General features: G+C 44.9%; 1 protein-coding gene across 2 annotated transcripts; it reads left to right on the forward strand.

Annotated features, from left to right (window-relative positions):
- The first annotated feature begins 1,554 nt into the window (after nt 1-1,554).
- Nucleotides 1,555-4,747, forward strand: LOC100278113 (uncharacterized). 2 transcript variants are annotated; one of them, XM_008653030.3, is made up of 2 exons: nt 1,555-1,657; nt 3,988-4,747. In XM_008653030.3, the coding sequence occupies exon 2, from the start codon at nt 3,991-3,993 to the stop codon at nt 4,489-4,491; it is 501 nt and encodes a 166-aa protein (XP_008651252.1). In that variant the 5' UTR covers nt 1,555-1,657; nt 3,988-3,990; the 3' UTR covers nt 4,492-4,747. The 2 variants fall into 2 exon arrangements, with proteins under 2 accessions (XP_008651252.1, NP_001168478.1); NM_001175007.2 differs by lacking the exon at nt 1,555-1,657 and adding an exon at nt 1,762-1,899 and having other exon boundaries at nt 3,988-4,714.
- The last annotated feature ends 11,016 nt before the right edge of the window (nt 4,748-15,763 follow it).

A 15,763-nucleotide genomic window follows, 5' to 3' on the forward strand; every position in this document is an offset into this window, starting at 1 on the left:
ATGCTTATGTAAGCCACCGGTTCGAAGAGATCCATATGTAGTAGATCCAATGGCCTCTTGGTGGTGACCACATTCTTTGGTGATGTGGAACGACATGTTGTTTCCCTGTCTGACATACGCCACAAACCCTATCTTTCTCAAATACAACATTGGTTAGTCCAATAATGTGTCCATCCTTTTGAAGTTTGAACAAGTTCCTCATGCCAACATGGGCTAGTCAGCGATGCCAACGCCAACATGTTGGAGAGAAAATCCCACGGCCGGGTGGCGAAGTGCACCCGCCCTGATCCTAAGATGAGGAGGGGCCTAGGGATTGCCCGTTTGGCTGGAAGAACACGAGAACACAAGGATTAGAGTTGTTCGGGCCGCCGGAACATAATACCCTACATCCACTAGGAGTTGTATTGCTTGGGAGTCTTTGTGTGTTATCCCCAAACTCAGACTTCTTAAGTTCGTTGCCTGAGTTGGAACTAACTTCTACCGTGTGTGTGGCCTCCCTTTTATAGTCCAAGGGAGGCACGTGTATGGTAACCGAGCCCCGACAAGTGGGATCTCTAGAGCTACCATCTCCAGCAGGTTCTACTCCTACACCACTGCAGCTACTGCTACTATCTTGTCGAGCTGACATAGGACTGCTACATGAGTAGAGAGTACCTGAGGGGTGGCGTGGAGCTCGGTCGCGCCGCTGTCGGTGTCGTCGGAGGGCCCTATTGGGGGGCGAGGGCATGGGTCAACAAAGCTCGGGCGCGGAACTAGTGGGGCGGCACGACATGCGGCTCGAGCGAAGAGCGGGGAGGGGCGGCACATTATTGAGCTCTGGTGCAGATCCTCGACGAGGCCGAGGCGGGGCGACACACTGTGGACAGAGGATGCTAGGCGGACGGTGGTGGCACGACGTCGAGCTCCAGGCTCCGACGCGGATCCTGGGCGAGAGTGCAGGGCGGCGTACCGTGGGACATTGATCCGGCATGGACTTGGCGGGGCGGTACGACGTCGAGCACTGCTCCCGCGACCAGCACAAATTTGGGCGAGGCTAGGGCTTGGGGCGGTACATCACGGTGTGGGTATGGGAGACAAGGAGGATGACCGGGACAGAGTGGAGTCGTGGGGAACAGATATAGGGGATGGTCGATCTCCGATGTATGGGGTGTGGCTTAGCCGTTTAGGGTTTTTTGGGCTTCAATTTCATGGACCGCATTCTGAATATGCTCCATATAATTTGTGAATTTATATTTTGGGTATCTACTTAATACCTATGAGTAAAATATATTATTCGTATCCTACCCGATATATTTTGGATATCCGACTTGATAAGACCTACGAGTAATTTTTTTATCTGTATCCATGTTTATTACTCCCTCCGTCCCAGGATATAAGGCGTAACCACTTTTTATTCTTGTCCCACAATATAAGGCGTGCTCTCTCTATGCATACGTATATCGATGCAGTGGTATAGAGACAATTAAATGCATTTCTTGGTCTTTGAACCAGAGGTGGTTACGCCTTATATACTGGGACGGAGGGAGTAGATACAAAATGGATATCTATAGCCCACGGTCTAACTGCCATCCCAAATTTCCAACCCCGACGGAGACGAAGGTCAACAGTCATTTGCACTTCTCAAGGCACGAACATGTAGCAGGTCGGGCCATTCGAGGTATTGTTCGGTTATTTATATATCACATGAATTAAATATGAATGAAAAAGTTAGTAGAGATTTTGATTGCTATGGATCATGGATCGAACGCATCCAACCCCTCCGATCCTTCTATACGGGAGAGAACCAACGGGCCCTGAATGGGACAGGACTTCCCCTTCACTTCACCTCGCTCTTCATCTTCGTTTCTGCTCGCAACCTAGCTGCCCCTCCGGTCCTCCACCTCCCGTCCCCGTGCGCAGGTATGCCTCATGCTCCTCGTGTGCTCTGCTGCCAGTTCCTAGCTTCCTTGCGTGATCTGTTATTCTGTTCGAGCATTTGCTCTTGGCGAGTGAAGATTAGATTCCTCTGGGAATCACTATTGGAAGCTCCTCCAGCAGGGAAATGCCTCCCAAGAAAAACTTTGCTCCACGTTGTCTCTCTCTCTCTCTCTCTCTCTCTCTCTCTCTCTCTCTCTCTCTCTCTCTCTCTCTCTCTCTCTCTCTCGGTGTTGCCGATTGCTGAGTCTCCGTGCCTGAGGGACTGAACTAATGAAGTACTTGCAAGTGCATTCTCTTAGCAAACGGGCTAAGCAGGCCTTTGCATCTTAATCGCTGTGCCTGATGGAGGACCTGACCTCGAACTAATCTGCTTCAGAGTCCCCGGCCTTGGATTCTCTTCCAATCTGCCTTCTGACTTTTGACTTGCAAACTTTGGGGGTACCAAACACAACATCTAGCCCCAAAAGTCAAAACCTTGTCCTAATCCAGGAACGGAAGTACTGCAACTACTTCCACTTCTTCTCAAGGAAGCCTCTTCCAAATTCGTGTTTCAGCGGTTCTTTGTCCCATCCTAATCTACACATTTGTTTATAGGATGAGTTTTGGTGAACGACCTCACATGATTTGGTGCCGCATTTTTTATCTGCTCATTAAAGTAGTCCCCTAAGGAATCCAGTTAGGGCTTGTTCGGTTAGCTCTCAATCCATGTGGATTGAGTGGGATTGGATGGGTTTGAATCCCAAACAAGTCAAACTTCTTCTCAATTTTTTCCAATCCCATCCAATCCATGTGTATTGGGAATAACCGAATAAGCTCTTACTGAATTAAAAAAAAGGTAAGCAAGAATCCAGAGGCAGAAAGGGGGTCAGGGGATGGTAGGTTCTTTGCTTTGCCGTCTCGGCATCCCACGACCAAGAGAAGTGATTCTGGATGCTTGCCACCGGCTGTTTGCTTCCCTTGCTGCTCCTGGTGTTGAATCATTTTGATCAGCGCGGCCTTTTCTTTCCTAGGAGATGAAAAGAAAGGGGCAGGCCATCCTGAGTGGCCTACACAATACATGTATCATGCATGCCCTCAAAAGCTGGCAGCAATACGAGCGAGCAAATTGGGGCAGAAAGGAGGGGAGGAAAAGAAAGGGGGAGCCACCGAGCAGCGTTTGGCATGGTGGATATTTACACCTCAGTTTGTTGGTGGGATCCTCTACTGAATTCCTTTAGAGCCCGTTCGGTTCTTACGTAACCGTCGCCTGGAATGGTTCCTAGCTGAATTGTTTACCTAATTTATATAAGTTTTGTCAACTGGAATAGTTTGGATAAATCCGGGACAAACGAACTAGGCCTTAGAAACCACGCAGACGGCACATCGTTTTCCATGGCCGTCTCCTGCTGTTTCAGGGTCGCCACTCACCTACAGCTTCTGATATTGCTGAAGGATTTCCCAGTCTATGTGAAATACTCATCTGCGCTGCATTGGATTGTAGTGTTAAATTAACTGATCAACGATGCATTTCCAACAGTGCAGTATGTCTCTCACTGTGTAAACACTGAACATATCATGTAATTTCGACCTGACGCTCTTTTCTGCAAAAGGGAGGGGGGCATAAAAAAAAGTGAGGCGCAATGGCACTAATATTTACGGATAGATGTTGTTTGGGTATCATATAAAGATATGAAATATCTGCTACATTTGCTTGTGTGGACTTACAGTTGGGTTGACGCTGTGCTGTCATGGCAGTTGAATAACTGCAAACTTATCGCTTTCTTTCTTTGTTTTATATCAAACAGCAATCATGGCAGACAATTGCCTGCAATTTCACCCCTTCTCATCATCCTGCACACTACTTACAGAAAATTGCCATGATTTCATTCCCTCTTGTTACGCAACCTTTTTTCCCTTGCTTTTAACCACAGCAGCAGTACACTGCCAGCCTCTCACCACTCACCAGCTCTCGCATGCTCGATCCAAGTCCAGCTGTTGCTTCAAGCTTTGCTCAGCCGCTGCTTGTATTGTATGTATTGTATTGTACGAAAGCTAACCCGTCGCTGGTGGTCTCCTGCCTGGCTGAAACAGACCATGCCTCGCGCAGCCACCGAGGCCGTCGTCCACGGCGAGGGAGGCACGATCAAAGTAGGCACAACGGGCACCATCGGCTCCCTCATGACAAGAGAACTGGACGCCGTCAAGGTCGCGCCGCCGCCACCGGCAGCCGCGGGCAACCCGCGCCTGAGGCGCCACCAAGGCTGTCCTGTCTCGGTGCCGTGCGGAGCCGCTACTCCTCGGAAGACCGTGCTGAGGAAAAGCTCCTCGGACATCTCCGGCGGCAGCAGGGCCGACCGCGTGAGCGCCGAAGATGCCTGCTGCAAGCCCAGGAGGGTCTCCCGGAGGAACACGTTCGACTCGCCGATGCTGCGCTCGGACGGCGCGCTCGTGGACGTCCGGACCCCGAGTGGAGGCAGGGCGAAGAAGAAGGGGGGCGTGTACGGCGTCGAGTTGGTGGACGTCAAGTGCGGTAACCCCATGACCAGCAGGCTCAGGAAGCTCGGCTTCTGCAAGCTGTCGGAGACGTTTGCGTAGGTGGAGCCTGGCAAGGACCATGGCCAGCATCTGAATACCGTGTGCCTGATTTAGTGCAGCAATTATCTACGAGTTATTCCTATGTCTCATAGATTAGAAGGGATTAGAAAAAAATTATAAAATAATTTTAATTGCTATGGATTGAAACTCACTCAATCACCTTCAATTCATATGTATTTTGATGAAACAGGTCCTAACACTGTTCGGCCTTAGGCTGCGATCCAGTTTGCATATCTAGTTCTTGTCACTTTTTCTAGCTGGTCCTTTTTTTCTCCCTATGTCGAAATTGTTGTTCGCTCTGCGTTGACAAGTTAATCTATGACTAGCATAAAGCTTATGCTAACGTTAGGGAAGAGATCGACTTCAACGATGGTATGAGGAGAGGAGTTGACGGCGACAGGGACGTGGGGAGGGAGAGGATCGAGGAGGGAGAGAGGAGGATGAGAAATGAAAAATAATCCAAACAATATTTTTATTAAATTTGAGTGAGTAATGAACAGATGGTTATCCAAATGATTTGAACAATTAGTTTTGATGGTGTGTTAAATTTATGTGCAATTTTTTGGATTTAGTAGAGATTATGAGTGTGGGTGATTTAGTGGAATGGGTTGGTTTCGCAAAGTTGATGAAGAACACATGCACATTCAACTTTAGGTTGTGTTTGGTTGGAGAGTCGAATAAAATGAAGTGGATCCATTTCAGTATTTAAGAATGGAGCTTTTCTATTTTGCGTTGGGCAAGAAAAACAAAGTTTCTCTATTTTTTTATTTGATTGAAGAGTAGAATAGAGCGGAGCCGCTCCATTCTTTTTGGTTGGAGAGCTGTATGATCGTAAAGGGGAGGAGAGGGGGAGCGCTCGCGTTCGGGAGAGCGCTCGTATCCTGTTGTTTTTTGGGAGCGAGAGCGTTCCAACTATTTATAGTAAATTTCTATATGGAGATTCAGAAGCCGCTTCGCTCTTATTTTATTACTAGGTGTGTGCCCGTGCGTTGCAACGGGAGTACGCTAGGATGAGCATCGACACATATCTGATCGGATCTTATATTTTTTTGGAGGTCTCGAGAAAGTTTGCTCGGAAGCCAAACATATTAAGACGCATGAGTTACCCTTTTGCCCCATCAGCACACTGTTCCGCGCTTGTATGAGTCTTGCTAATTTGCATGCCTCGTGCATAGTCTCTATAATATACAGAATTCGTGTGACAAACATTATCAATATCGCATAAACTATTTTAAAGAGAATATAAAATTTTTAATAATAGGCAGATATGTCGATAACCGTACATTAATCTAATCCTTTTTAGCGATATTGATAAGTCGTTGTTGTATGTTTGTAGGGATGGCATAGCGGCATGAATTGTCCTCGTAATTTAACAGATCAATTACAAAGTTCCTTCGAAGAATCTTTGCATCCTACACACAAAGACATAAGAGAACAAAACGTCAAATTTATATTATGTAACTGAAATGTATGTTTGAACATGAAACAAACGTACTCCACTCACCCTATCAAATTTCATTCGTCTAGCACTCCCCCACATGATCATAGCTTGTAGAACAAAGTAACTGGTATTAACCCTATAGAATAATGTTTGGCCAACTATATTATATACAATGGTTATCGTAGAAAAAATTTAAACTGTCGAGAACATGGTATTGAGAAAATACCCTTTCAAGTCAATTGGAACACCAGACCAAATTGTATGTTCCTACTTACAAATATCTTCTGCCCATCCAGAACGTTTCTTGTTGTAGGCAATCTTATATTTCTTTGAGGACATGATAATTGCTTCCGCAAACCTCTTGTATGGCATGTGTTTACACAAATCTTGAGTGGGTGTAAAGTCTATAAAAGTTACGTGCTTTTTACCATGATCGATTACGAAAAGTGTGTAGCATCCGTTGAATTTCCATGGCATAAGAACCTACAAAATATCAGTCATTAGGATTGCAACGAAGTGCCTTTTATAAATACATTCGAAATGAACACATACTTACATATTTACAACCAGTGATATAATAGTTCAATGAAGGCCAACAATCGAGTGTTTTGGCTAACTCTTCTGCTGTAGGATCCTCATGGTACTTTAGAAGTTTACCAAAACCAACCATTCTCTGGATAAATATATATACATGCCCACATGAGGATTATATGTATAGATACTATATATTACTATATTATTGATTGGAAACAAACTTACCCAGAAGCGCATGTCCATATAATGTTTTTTATCCTTTATCATTTCATCTTTCGACATATGTGACTCTTTAATGGCCAACAATCGAACAACCATATCAAAACATTTTAGAGTCATATCTAAATTTACCCTCAATACGTTTTGCAGGTCTTTGACAGATATTTCTATCTTAAAAGGGTTGAAACTTCGCACTCATGTCATCCTATAATGTAGCATGACAAAAGTCTATATCAAAATCTACGTAGCTGCTTTGTTCTAAGCAATGTGCTGTTACAAATTTGATCACATTTTCAGTAACGTTTTGCTGGTTGGAGCTAATGGATGTCTTGATCATACTAAACCATTAACAAAAGTTAGTCAAGCTAAAATATTTTAAAATCCATGCATTCCACAAAGATGATTCACAACGTGGAGCATCAGTGTGGTATGAAGGGATGAGGTAGAGTGCAGCTCAGCTGATGCATTCTAGCCTTCTGACCCCATTCTAGGGACAGACCCCATCACTCGTGCTTCTGATCCCATTCTACGACGGTGCTGAGGCCAATTCAGCACCCACCAGTCTGCGAACCTGTGATGCCCCGTCGCTGCCGTGAGCTGTCTGTCCTCCAGCGACCCTTGCAGAACCGTCCTCGGTCAGAGCAGAACGGCAAAGCTCTGTTCAACAACGGTAGGCTCCCTCGCCCAGCTGGAGCTGGTGCTGCAGCAACAGCAACATGTCGTCGCTCTCCCCGTCCCCGGACGGACCCGTCGGTAGGCCGGCTGCTACTGTGATTACTTTCATAAACCTGGTTCTGCAAGCCAGTGACTTAAAACATGCTGACAATGCAAAAGTGCAGAACATCCCAGAGACAGAGAAACCTTTGTTGTGTTCATCTTGAAGAATATCTTCCCATGTTACAACAGTTAATGAAAAAATAAAAGAGCCTATAGGAATAACACTTACAACTTTGTTATCAAACAACTTTGGCACACTCTTATCCATTATATCCTTTAGCTAAGGGCACAACGTCAGAAATCATTTTCAAACTCTCTTGCAAAACTTTGGAAGCCACCTTGGCTCCTCAATGTAACGAACAAGTGGTCCAGGTGAAGTGAAATTATTCACATGCATTTACAAACATTCTCTGTGATGCTGGTCTACCACAGCAACCTACACAAACACATATCAATCAGAACACTGGTCTGCCACATCGCTGCGTTTACATTTTGTTGTTAACTCTGAATTCATCAAGACAATTTCTGACGTTGTGGGATATGCCACAGTTTCTTCAGAAACCTTTCCAAGTTCAGGCACACTTAAAACATGTGGGATATGCCAATTGGAAGAATAATTTGAGTGAGTCAAAATTCAGTTAGAACTCTAGGATCATATCACCCCTCCCCCACCCCAAAAATAAAAGGCAAGCATGGTAGTGTCTAGGCACTAAATAACATAACACGTTCTAATGCAGTGATATACCTCTGTCAAAATTCAGAAATCATTCACATCACGTTGCTGTCTTCTACGGCTGTCGGGGCCAAGTCGTGCCCCACTGCTGTGGCCGCGCTGGAGGAGGAGAGAGCCCACACCAACACGAGCACGATTGGGCCCAGGCGAGACTGGAGCAGGGGGCGGCTAGGGTTTGGGCCTCCACTAATGGTGGCCGACGAGCTCATCAACGCGGACGAGGCAATACCTCAGAGACGTTGTCGAGGTTGTTGACGATGGCAACATAGAAGCCCTGGTGTAGCAGCTCTCCATGTCTCCGCGGCAAGCAATACCCCAAATCCGCACGTAGTCCGCCACCACACGGATCCTTCGCTAGCCGGCCTGATCAAAACCTCTTCGAACGGAGGCATGTCGCCGCTAGGGGGTGGCGGGCGCGGCGGCGGGATGGGCGGGGAGCGGGCGATATTTCCGGGGGGGACGGGCAGTGGGGGCTAGCGTGAGGAGGCGGGGGCACAGAGGTGTCGAGATCATGGTGGCGGCCCAACGACCGTGTCCGGCGTGATCCGGTGAAGGGTTGGGGACGGCGAGGCAGCGAGGAAGAAGCGAGACGAGAGGGACGGAGAGAGAGGGAGGGGGAGAGGGCGGCGGCGTCGGTTCTAGAGAGGGCGAGGTTGCTCGGCGCTATCGTGGGAGGACACGGGAGCGGAGAGCGCAGGCGGATGGATCATGAGCGGCTGGCGCGGCTGGCGCGGACGGCTACCGTGCCACGGACGGTCCAGATCGATTAAAGGCAGAACGGCAGAACGGCAGAACGGCAGACTACTCTTACCTTCTTAATAAGTAGTATAGATGAAAAGCTTTGCATTAGTATGGTCTGATATCTTAGGAGAGTGCCCGTGCGTTACAGCGGGAACGTATAAAACCACGATAAACTATGTGGCAAATCGAGAAGTTTTACATATACCAGTGTTCTCGATTTGTATATCAGCTATGCTTCCTGTGGAGCAAGGAAGCGAACGCAAGCCAGCCTTTTGTATTAGTGCATTCTGTTCAGTTCTTACTTGATCATCTCGTGTTCTCGCGTGTGCCATGGCCGAGTGGCAAGCTCAACACTGGTATTGTTGTCTTGTCTCAAATGAAGTCCGGTTCCACAAGTTAACCGGAAATCTTCATGGGTGATAGCTGTGTCAGATTCTTCCACGCATAGGGCAAGTAATGCAAGTGATAGTTGTATCAGTTTACCCTATTTTCTTGGGCATCACTTGTCTCAAATGAAGTCCATTGGAGGTTCGCAATTTATGTTCCATGGCATCGCACGGGCACCTACCTAGTTATGTGCCCGTGCGTTGCAACGGTGTGCTGTGTGGCTGGCTGGATGCTGAAACTGTCTGCGTTTTTGGGTGGTTTTCACTGCTGCAGTGATACCTATTCACCACAATTAGAGCATGGTCTCTTGTTATTGCCGGGAATTTTGCATCCGGGCTGCAGTGAATTGAAATCGTATGAACAGTGTAGGACCAAAGAACCAAATGCTTGAACCAGTCTTGTGCTCTGAAAAAGTTAGTCAGCTTCATCGCAAACTCACAAGGTTGTCCTGCATGCAAATGGCGAGGTTTCTTATGAAGATTTAGCATATATGGATTTGTTTTCGCTCCTCCAATTGTAGCACATTCTTTATTTATAGCTCGATAGGGATCTCAAATCAATGCCTAGTTCAAACTTTAAGGCATGCCAAAAAAACGAATAGAGTTTCAAATTTCTCAGTTGGAGCAACAGTGTTGGGAGAAGCGGTGAAGCATAGTCAATACAATAGAATGCCACTATCACCTGCAATCAATTTAACTTCAACACTAAAAGAATGGGGTTCTAAAATACCAAAAACTGAACACATCTATACACCAAACCTCAAAAGAATCACCGAATAGCCTGCAACTAAGGAAAGACGGACAAGATAACACTGAAACACAATTATTTTCCACACTGTCCACACAATCAAAGGAAATGCTTTTGCACAGGGACTTCCAATAGATTTTCCTCAGAAAGAGAGCTTCCTTAACCAGCATCCCCCTCAGGCAACAACAGCAGGGCCCTATTTTCATTAGAGAAAAAGTATGTTTCAGAAGTGTGTGAAGCATATAAAACTGCAACTCGGTAAACTTCATAAATGGAGCTCCCTAGACTGTTGCCTCTTATGACATATATGTAGATGCACAGCATGGATATTCAAAACTTCACAGCCAAATTGACAAACTGTTCTAGTAGCACTCTACATCTGGTTATTGTTTGTTCTCAATATCACAATTTTAATTAACTTATTGATAGCCACTGACCTGGTAATGCTTTCTTGACTGATCGAGAATCAGGACCAGTTCTGCTATATATGTGTGCAAATATGTTGTTCAGCTGATCATGTTAAGTAAATATCAACTCATGGAACAAATTATGCTATATCAGCCAGAGTGTAGAAAAGGAAACGATGGTACTTAGCTACCAAAGCTACATCACTATGCAATCTAAAGCTATTCGACATGCTATGCTATAACATATTTATTACTGAGCAGCAAGCAACAGTCTCAATTATCAGTTATCACTTACTTTGGCTGTTAGATTTGACACAGCCAACTGGAACTTTTCGTGCGGGGCTCCACCATGTCGTCGAAGCACTCGTGGAGCACGTCCAAAGCCGCGCACAGCTGCCCGTGATCTGCGGCGTCCTCCTCCTCATGCTGCCATCTCGTGATTCGTGTGACCGTGGACATGTACCGCCGCCGCCGCAGGGTGCTGAGTGATACGCCCTCTACTGTAGTGGGGATGGATCTTGCCCTGGACGATGCAGCAAGGCCCTACAGATGCTGAAACACCTCGCCACATTCAGGACTGCAAAGCCACGGCCGCCATTCTTCTTCTGGTCCCTCTGATTCTGATAGTCGGCGGCACCACTCCACTGCGCTTTCTTCCTCGGAACCTCCTCGTCTCACGCATCCCACATGATCTGTTTATTTATTTATATACGTTAATTAGGAGGTACACTATACACACACTATTATAGTAGAAGAGAAGAGAAGAATACGACTTACATTCTCGCTCGCATTGCTCGCAGTAGATGATTGTCTTGTTCGTGAACCCCTCAGCGGTATCATCATCCAAGTCGCTGCCGCCGCACACGCCGCATCTGCACAACGGGCAGCACCAGTCGCCCTCCGGAGTGGCCTGCAGCCCAACGCAGGCGTGGTGGAACGCCGACGGGCACTTGTCGCAGAGCAGCAGCTCTCCGCCGTCGATGCAGACGGAGCACACTGAGTCGCCCTCCTCCTCGCTGCATTTCTCCTTCACCTCATCACGCTGCCATTCCTGTTCCTGTTAGCCGCAGCAGCGCCGACGTCGTCGCGCCTCATGAGCTCCACCAAGCACAGCGACAGGGACCTGCCATCCTCGATGAAATACAGAACAAAAAACTAAAGTGTGCTGTTGTGCAATCATATAAATCAAAATTCAATTAAAAGTCTGACAAAACATGTAGTGCTCTATCAAAAGATTTCGAGGTCTTTTACTTGGAGAAATTTGATCGTCGGCTTCACAAATAGAGTCGAGCCATGCAAATGAGGGATCAACAGGACACAATGCGCTAATAGCAACAGATAAAGCCTTTAGCCTCTGTTGCAACACGTGAGGAAGATGGTGGCTGTCATCTGCATTAACATATAGAGATTTGGCCTAGCCGATAGATCTGAGCTCTATTCAGTCAAACAAATACAACTTTAGGATGTACTTACTTCAGCATGAAGAGAAAGTGCCTTTTCGTATTGACCATTGATCACATACAATTCAGCTAATGACTACATGGCACATAAGGCAGATATCAACCAAAGAGGGAAAGAATATGAAGTGTAAATATATGTTTTACATTCATTAAATGATGTCCCTCCCCACCTCTTTCAATGAATCAGCCATCGATGAGGAGTTTAGCTGTGGCTCAATGGCAGATATGACCGGTGAGGCTGAGTATAATGTCGGTGGCTTTCCGCTAGCTAGCAGAACACGTGACATGGTCAACCCTCAACATATAATTCATCTGATTATCAGGCTATTCCTATAATAAGGTTGATGTTGTCAACTGCAAAACCTCATAGATTTGTAGAGTCACTAAAGCTTATAATAAAAATATTCTACAAAGGCGAGGTGGACGACTGATCAAGGCAAGGACACCGAGGCAGGGTTGATCTCATTACACTATTATAGACAGCAACAAACTATCAATCCGGTGGGCATATTGCTCCAGGACTGCCATTCTGAAAACCACATGCCTTTGCTAATATTTGTGAGTACCTAATACTTCTGTGAAAACCACAACACTTCATAAATTTCTTGCACTGATATAATTCTCATAGAAATTTTACTCACACAAATGCATGTCATAGGAACTTTAATGATTTCAGCATATATAAGTGTTAGTCGTCCTGTGAGCTAATAATAAATAAAAGAAACGAAGCCCCACAGCTTGGTAACTTGATGATAATTGACTCAACAAGCAAATTGCAAGCCCAAGTTATGCTACTCACAAAATATATCAAGACAGTACAACATATTGGTAACTTGATGGTAATTGACTCAGCTGATGATGCCTTTATTCTGATTTCTCAGCTTATGAAATAATTGTATATATATGCTCCTACTTACTGTAGTAGTAGTACAGGCAAATCATTGGCTGGGTTTGTCAGAGGCACGGTTTGGATTTGCTCAGAAACCATATTCAGTTTTGGTGTAATCAGAAGGGTTGAGCTAAGCCATACCCTTAAGAATAAGGAAAAATGCAAAAACAGACTACCTCTGCACTTTTATATGTAGATTTCTCTGATTCTGGGCTGCCATTAGATGGTGGTTCTTCCCGGTTTCCAAGACAAAAGAAGTTCAAGTAATCTTCAGGGCGCATGTCCTTATTGTCCATTGACTTGAACTCATCTGCAATTATCGTATACATCATCTCCATTGTCTGGGCCTGTAACATGAAGGAAATCATGAACATAGTTACTAAATCCAAATTTCTATGGCATTTCGTGATACTCCCTTCCAAAATAAGGTTAAAACTTTATTTTAACCTTTAACGAAGGTAGCATACATATACATTACAAATGTGACAACAAGCCTAAAGCTATTCTGGAAGTGTACAATGTTTGTGCTTTAAGAAGGAACATATTTTGATGAATCACAAGCAAAAATACACACACACACCTCCCCCAGTGTAATACACCTAAGTCTGAACTTATATTGACAGTGTCAAATTTAACATATTGTATCCTCAAAGTTAGAAAGCTATGAAGATACGGTCACATATATAATCAGAAGGGTTAAACTACATCATACCCTTAAGATACCGTCCTAATAGGAGTCCTCATAGCAAATAAATATAAAGAACAAGCATGACAGAAGGCTGCACAGGAGACAAGAAATGGCAATACCAACATCATAATATTCCGTGCTGCCATCTTTGGAATGGACATGCATATATAACTTGTTTATTCTCCGTGTTTACTCAAATAGCACAAAATGACAAAACTGTACATTCTTAGTCTAGATATTGAATTATTGATCACCATGTTTTCATTGCTTATTGCCAAGGTCGTCAACTCGTCATATTTTGCATTCTTTTATTTTTTTTATAAGGTGTTAAAACATCTAAAGAAATATTTTATTGGCTAGATTAACTGTTCTCCAGAGTTTTTGATAAAGCTAACTGGTGTCCTTTTCTCTTGTCTAAAACAATTGTAGAGTGCACTGAGAAGAGGCAGAGAACAAGTGTTGGTATAATATCTACTTATACTGCTCAAGTGATTGCATTGAGAAGCATGACTTTCTATCTGTTAAGAGTAAAATCTATTGATGGATTTCATGGTGGTGAGGAGGACATTATTTTGATTTCAACAGTTTGGTCCAATAAAGATGGGAAAGTAGGCTCTCTGGTTCTGAGAGAATCAACGTGGCTTTCACAAGAGCCAAGTATCTTGCCCTAGACTCCCTAGTATACTGAAGTCACATTTAAAACACTCTTCCACTGCATTTTTAGTTCAGTAATTGCTATATCTCTGCCATAATAGTTCAGTAGTGCCTTTGGATTCTTGGAAATGGAACCACTTTACTGGCTAGCAATTCAATATGGGCTGATTTAGTCTGTGTCGTTAACACTATCTCCTTGAATATGACAAGTGAAAGTGTGTTTTTCTTCTTCTAAAAGATAGAATGCAGATGCATTTTAGCCATGAATCAGTTGTTACTTCATTCACTTCTGAATTTACAAAAAAGGGACTGATTAAAACCTCATACTCAACTAAATTTGTTTTGGATTTCACTCTTACTTCAAAGGCTTTATTAGTATATAAAGATCTGGATCATCCTCAAACTCTGCAGAATAATACAGTTGAACGTGTCTGATCTTTAAATCTTAAAATGGGGTTTAGTTCAAAAAATTAGCTGTTGAATGCAATATTAGATAGCATACTGAATGCATGGTACGTAGTATTGAACACTTAACTGAGTACACATATAAAACCAATATCTTTATTTGCTTACCAGGATCATCGATCGAATAATGCACAAACACATTTACACAAAACAAGCCTGATGAATGATTTAGGTTACACTACTACGTACATGTACTGGTTGTAAAGAGAGTTGAGTTGCAGCTGAGGCGGCGGGAGCAGGGGCGCGGCCGCCGAGATCTGGGATTACCTGACTGAGGAGAGGGGAGGAGGTGGCCTTGGATCCGGAGGACGCGGCGGAGGTGGACGGCGAGGTGTCGGGGTCGGGGGAGCCGAGGAGGACGCATGAGAGGGCGAGGAGGGAGAGCAAGAGGCACACCCACCACGGCCGCTGCTGCCACCAGCGCTTGAACGACGGCCGTCGCTGGTCCAGGAACGGCCGCCCTTTACTGGCTAGCAATTCAATATGGGCTGATTTAGTCTGTGTCGTTAACACTATCTCCTTGAATATGACAAGTGAAAGTGTGTTTTTCTTCTTCTAAAAGATAGAATGCAGATGCATTTTAGCCATGAATCAGTTGTTACTTCATTCACTTCTGAATTTACAAAAAAGGGACTGATTAAAACCTCATACTCAACTAAATTTGTTTTGGATTTCACTCTTACTTCAAAGGCTTTATTAGTATATAAAGATCTGGATCATCCTCAAACTCTGCAGAATAATACAGTTGAACGTGTCTGATCTTTAAATCTTAAAATGGGGTTTAGTTCAAAAAAATAGCTGTTGAATGCAATATTAGATAGCATACTGAATGCATGGTACGTAGTATTGAACACTTAACTGAGTACACATATAAAACCAATATCTTTATTTGCTTACCAGGATCATCGATCGAATAATGCACAAACACATTTACACAAAACAAGCCTGATGAATGATTTAGGTTACACTACTACGTACATGTACTGGTTGTAAAGAGAGTTGAGTTGCAGCTGAGGCGGCGGGAGCAGGGGCGCGGCCGCCGAGATCTGGGATTACCTGACTGAGGAGAGGGGAGGAGGTGGCCTCGGATCCGAAGGACGCGGCGGAGGTGGACGACGAGGTGTTGGGGTCGGGGGAGCCGAGGAGGACGCATGAGAGGGCGAGGAGGGAGAGCAAGAGGCACACCCACC

Source organism: Zea mays, chromosome 7 (genome assembly GCF_902167145.1).
Source record: "Zea mays cultivar B73 chromosome 7, Zm-B73-REFERENCE-NAM-5.0, whole genome shotgun sequence".
NCBI lineage: Eukaryota > Viridiplantae > Streptophyta > Magnoliopsida > Poales > Poaceae > Zea > Zea mays.